Source organism: Impatiens glandulifera, chromosome 3 (assembly GCF_907164915.1).
Source record: "Impatiens glandulifera chromosome 3, dImpGla2.1, whole genome shotgun sequence".
In the NCBI taxonomy this organism is placed as follows: Eukaryota; Viridiplantae; Streptophyta; class Magnoliopsida; order Ericales; family Balsaminaceae; genus Impatiens; species Impatiens glandulifera.
In genome coordinates this window covers 41,158,628-41,164,328 of record NC_061864.1, presented here as the reverse complement: position 1 = coordinate 41,164,328, position 5,701 = coordinate 41,158,628, and the positions used below count along the sequence as shown (strand labels likewise).

Genomic DNA, 5,701 nt, shown 5'->3' with positions numbered 1-5,701 from the left:
TTTTATTATTTCCGAGGGTATTAGAACTGCCCTCACAAATACTCTTTTATTATTTCCGAGGATTTTCACTGCCCTCGCAAACACGCTTTTATTTCCTCCGATAGTTGTTTCACTGAGACGCGCCGAGGGCGTTTATTGCCCTCGTTGAGTTCTTTCACCGAATGCATGAACCTTTTCTCGGAGATATTCTGTCCTCCATAATAATTATTTTTTTACTAGTGATCAATAATAAAATAAGTATAATATAATAAAATATAATATAATATAATAATATATTACTAACCACTCTAATAAATTGGGCACGGTGTTCCTCCTTATATAACACAATCTTCTCTAGTGACCCAAATCACATACAGGGTTCATCCCTTGTTATATGACTCAATCGAGCCCTTTTCAATTTCATTGGAAATATTTAATCGAGAATCTATGCTCAAATTCTAGGAAATGTTTTTAGAAAAACATAATATCTCAAGATCTCCTAATGATCGAACTCACGTACCAGCTGGATTATGTGGAACTTTGTTTCTAAAAGATCAAGGGTAGTAGGAAGATCTCCTAACTTTCTTTAGTTCCTTTTGCACAATATCTTCTTATATTATTCTGATTAATCGATCACAAGTATAATGAAAAATCTAATAAATAAGGTTGTACTGCGCCCCACTTTTTGTTTGGAGAATATGTTGAATTCTAAAGTTTCAACAAAAAAATAACTCTTCACTTAACGTGGTAATTATGGGACAATACTAATTAAAGAATGAGAAATGCATGAGCAATGACATCACATTCTTGAATTATGGAGTGATGAGGTTAGGTTGGCGAGCATCAAATAATGAGTTATTATCCAGTCGTCTTCTAGTGAACAATTTTATGAGAATGGAACCACATAACCATTAACGATTGAAGTAGGACAATGTAGATCATTCGTAATATCATTATGTGTTTCTTTTGTAAGTTTTTACTTTTTCTTTGTAATTGAGTGGTCGTGCTTAAAGAACTTTTCATTTATTTCATTTACACAGACTTTTTTCGAAATAAAAAAAAAAAAGATTATTATTACTTATTTGGTTTATATATAACATTTCTAAAGGAAATGCAGTTTTTGTGTTATCAAAGATTGGTAGCTTTATTTAAAATTCACAAACAAAAAATATGGTCTGAAAACTTTATTAAAACAAAGACTCAGCAATATTGGTTTGCTTTTGTGTCTATCAGAATTGTCGACTCTAGGTCAAACAACAATCAAAAATAGATTTTTTAGATCACATAACAAAATAATCCAAAGAAGAATGAATGAAACTCTTTAAGCTGATTAATTATGAGCAAAGAAGAATAATTACTTCTAACAAACTCCATTAGTCTTCTTTCTTTTTTCCATGACAAACCTTTTCCAGACAGTGGTTATCTCACGTTGAACCTCCAAATCAGATTTCTTCATTCTTTCACCGTTTTCGCTCTTATGAGAGTCAATTTCAAGCTTGGCGCTGATCCTTGCAGGGAGTGTGTCAAGTTCGTGCAAGACTTTCTGCATGTCCTTAACGAGCCTCTCGGCTAGGGTTCGAGAAAAATCCTCTCGAACCACGACGCGTAACACTGTCACATGTTGAGCGTCAGGTGGCATTGTGTAGGCAGGTACAATCCATCCGTACCTTCTAAGCATATCCGAAACCTCGAATTCATTGTGTTGATGGTTGTTCTTGAGGGAGAATGCTACTAGTGGTACTCCGATGTCCTTAGAGACTATGTTGAAGGAGCCAATCTTTTCTAGTCCTTCTTTGAGAACTTGGGCAGTTTCTTGACAATTTTCCATGATGTTTTTGTAGCCCTAAACAAACAAATAAAAACACGTGTTTCAGTTAGTTATATTGTTTTGATTTTAATAACTATATAAGATAATTTTATAAAGTCCACACTATATATAATCTAGATTAGAGGATGTGAGAAAAATATCATTTTGAAAAATAAATATATTGTAGCATTTGAGGATTTTAATTACCTCGAAACCAAGCCTGATAAGTTGGTAATACTGAGCGATCACTTGACTTGATCCTGCAAAATGTCATTTGGTCATGTTACTATGTTTTTAGTAATGTACATTTTAATTATGAAGGATATATGAACTTCTGAACTTTGGTTACCTTTTGAGAAGTTGAGGGTAAAAGTGGGCTGATCAGCCCCAAGATAGTTGATATGGAAGATAAGCTCTTCAGGCAAGTCTTCCTTGCTCCTCCATATACACCATCCAATTCCAGCATACACTAGCCCATATTTGTGCCCACTTACATTAATACTCTTCACCAATGGAAGCCGAAAATCCCATTGCAGTTCAGGGTAGATAAATGGCGCGATGAATCCTCCGCTCGCTGCATCCACGTGAATTGGTGTCTCCCATCTGCAAAAACAAATGTAACAACCGACAAACAAATTAACTAAAAAACTTGACATCACCCAACTTTTGGATTAAATTGAGATAACATGATTTTGGGTTGTCTTAACATATTATAAGGAATAACTCTTTTATTATCCAAACAAAATGATGAAAAGATGGGTAAATATACCCTGTTTGGGTGTTCTTCTCTACCAAGAGATCGTTTAATTGCTTAACATCTTCGAATTCACCATTTAGCGTAGAACCTAAGATTGCAGCTACGCAAATTGTGTTTTCATCCACCATTTCGACAGCCTTTTCAGGATCCATGACATAATATCCTTCACGTAAGTGCACTTCTTTCAACTCGACTTCAAAGTACCTTGCGAATTTCTCCCAACATACCTTGAATAGAAATTTTGCATTAAGGTTTGTGGTCGGAGAAGTTAAAGAATATTAGGATTTAGAGTAAAATCCTTTCTTATATTATTTGTCTACACAATAAATAGGGTTACAACCCAACAAGGTAGCTCAAGTGTAAATGGTGGTTCTTAAGAAATCAAAAATCACAAGTTTGATTCGAATTTTGAACGTTTAAGTGAATATCATGATGGTTGAGGATAACAAAAAAAAATTGTGAGATTATAATCTTAGTTTTAGAACTATATCTATTTACACTTTCTATAATTTTCTAGAACCTTATTCAATCCTCTAGATTAGAGTATATGGTGATATTTGAGCTATTTGATAGTATTGAGCCGAAATTATTACTAAACAAAAATATTAAAATCCAAATCAAGTTTATATATTTCAATAGTTCTGATTTCAAATTTATGGTTAATTAGAGACATTAATTAAGATGTGTACCTGAACATTTGCACCGGTTACAATATTGGGCTTGTCATAAGGCTTTCCTTGGGTTTTCATTCGATTTTGCCATCGCCTTTTGAAAGCTAATCCCGCAAGCATTATGGCCTCGGATGAACCTACTGTCCCGACTCCTACAGCTGCCTCTCCTTCCCCGAGTGGTGCGTGGAAAAGGGCTGCTATCATGTTCACACATCGATTCTGAAACATTTGGTAATAAGTACTCATACTTATTGATCAAGTTTAACCACATACGAACTAAATTTAAATAATAAAACTATAGTTGCTACACATTTATTTAGGAATATTTTAGTTACTTAACTCTAATGCCAAAATTTGATTTATATATATTTTTGAATGCTTATGTCTCATCATACACAGTTGAAGTCTACTTTTGGTGAACCATCTCCGCCAATCCAATCCTACTTAACTCGGATTAAGATATTCAAAATTGTTATGTTTCAGAGAGAATCTCCTAACACCATTTATTCATCAATACATTATTAGGAAATAATAATTATTATAATAATATTACATTATGGATTCTCAATTCCATCATTCAAAATCCATGTGAAAGGAACAAAACAAAATATATATTTTTTTCCTTTTTTTTTATGAATACCAATAACCAAATACTCACTTATATACACTATATTTGATGGAGTAATTTTCTTGAATAAATTTGACATAAAATGCAACAACATTACATCTTATTAAATTTCATATCAAATAAAATAACAAAGAAGTTTTTATATTAAAATATAATTGTGCTTAAGGTATAATGTTTCGTAAAAAGCTATAACCAAGAACTAGGACTTGTTATATTTTGAAAAGCTATAACATTTAAGGTATAATGTTTCGTAAAAATTATACGAACTTGATAGATTTGGGACAATGATCTCACCCGATTTATCCCATTATAATCCAAAAGAATGAAATAGCTAGTGTACCTGAAGTTCAGTAGTGACAGGATACTCATCCATGTCAACGTAGTTCTTGTTGACAGCGGCCATTATGAGTTTGTCACACTCCGGTTCCATCCATGTGGTCACGAAAGACGCAAGATTCAACCGCGGATTTCCATCCAGCATGAGTTCGTCATTTATGATCTGGTATGCTGCCTCCTTTGGAATGGATTTTTCCCCCATTTTGAACCTCAATTTTTTTAACAAACAAATAAAAAGCTCAAATCAATATCATATTAATGTTGGATTGGCTTAAGAGAGAAAACAGGAATTAAATTTCATGGTTTTAATTAAATTTACAATTAATTTAATCAATACCTGGGAAGACAAGTTCTGACATAGCGAGAAGCGAATGTTGAGTGGATTGAGACATCGGTTTCTACTTCAGCTTGGGAGAGAGCCATTGCGGTGAATTATGCTTGAGAAGGAGAGAAAAAAAGATAACCAAGAATAAGTATTAATTAACAAGATGGTCTTATTGTGAAGACAAGGCATGTTTGTAGGAGTATGTGTGTTGATTATTCAATTACTCCCATATAAGGAATTAAGAAGATAAAACATATAAATAAGTCCTTTATTATAGCTGTTTTTTTTTATATATAATTGCTTATAATTTTTATTATTTATTTACATCAATAAGTTCTGGTTTCTTTAAATAATATTTAATACTTTTTGTTACTTATTAATTAGGCGAGAAATGATGTTTTTATGGCAGTCTCGTGGCGCATATGCCTTAAAGACGAGGAATCCACCTCTAACATGATGTTATGATTAGGGAGTGACAAGTATATGAAGTCTTTTGTAAAGCTCGATTAGGATAGGATTCATTGATTTATGTTGAAAACCATATATTATAGAGATTGATTAGGATTCATTGATTTATGTCCAAAACTATTAATGACTGCTAAGATGTTTGAATGGGCTTCTAGGTAGGCTGGGCGGAAGCATTGATTTTTGTCATCTTTTTGCGATTATTTAGTTGGAGAGAAATCGCAAATTTTATAAGAAAAAATTCAAGAAATGTATCTATTCATAGTGCAATCACGTTTGTCGATGTTTATACTGGGATTCCGATGGACACTAATGGAGACATGATTGCCTTATTGGAGCACTTCAAGGTTCACTAATGTTTTGATTGGTTTTTGAGTTGGATCCCTCATTTTGGATTTGATTTCTTTTCATTTTTTTTTGAAAGACGACGTAGTGTCAATTAAATAAAAAGCCAAAAAAGGGCAAAGGAGTTACATGAGTTCAAAGGAAATCAAACTAAAATTAAACTGAATAAAGGATAATAAAAATATGAGAGATAACAAATGACAAATGAAAATTAAGAATTAAACTGCAATGACATCAGTGGTGAGGGTGACTTTCTCGTAAGCGACGTTCCTGTTTTTACAGATTAACTAATTCTTCTGCCTGTGGGAATACGCCTCCACGTTCGGATGATAGAGTTTTCGTCGATGATAATATTGTTCTAGTTTGTGTCTGAATTGTTGTGGACTCT

At 33.0% G+C, this 5,701-nt stretch overlaps 1 protein-coding gene across 1 annotated transcript; it reads right to left on the bottom strand.

Moving 5' to 3' along the window:
- Positions 1 to 1,317: 1,317 nt before the first annotated feature.
- On the bottom strand, positions 1,318 to 4,383 carry LOC124931959 (glutamate decarboxylase-like). The gene is made up of 6 exons (XM_047472549.1): positions 4,183 to 4,383; positions 3,233 to 3,433; positions 2,556 to 2,770; positions 2,136 to 2,389; positions 1,994 to 2,046; positions 1,318 to 1,822 (listed from the first exon to the last, which is right to left on the bottom strand). The coding sequence occupies exons 1-6, from the start codon at positions 4,378 to 4,380 to the stop codon at positions 1,340 to 1,342; spliced, it is 1,404 nt and encodes a 467-aa protein (XP_047328505.1). The 5' UTR covers positions 4,381 to 4,383; the 3' UTR covers positions 1,318 to 1,339.
- Positions 4,384 to 5,701: the final 1,318 nt, after the last annotated feature.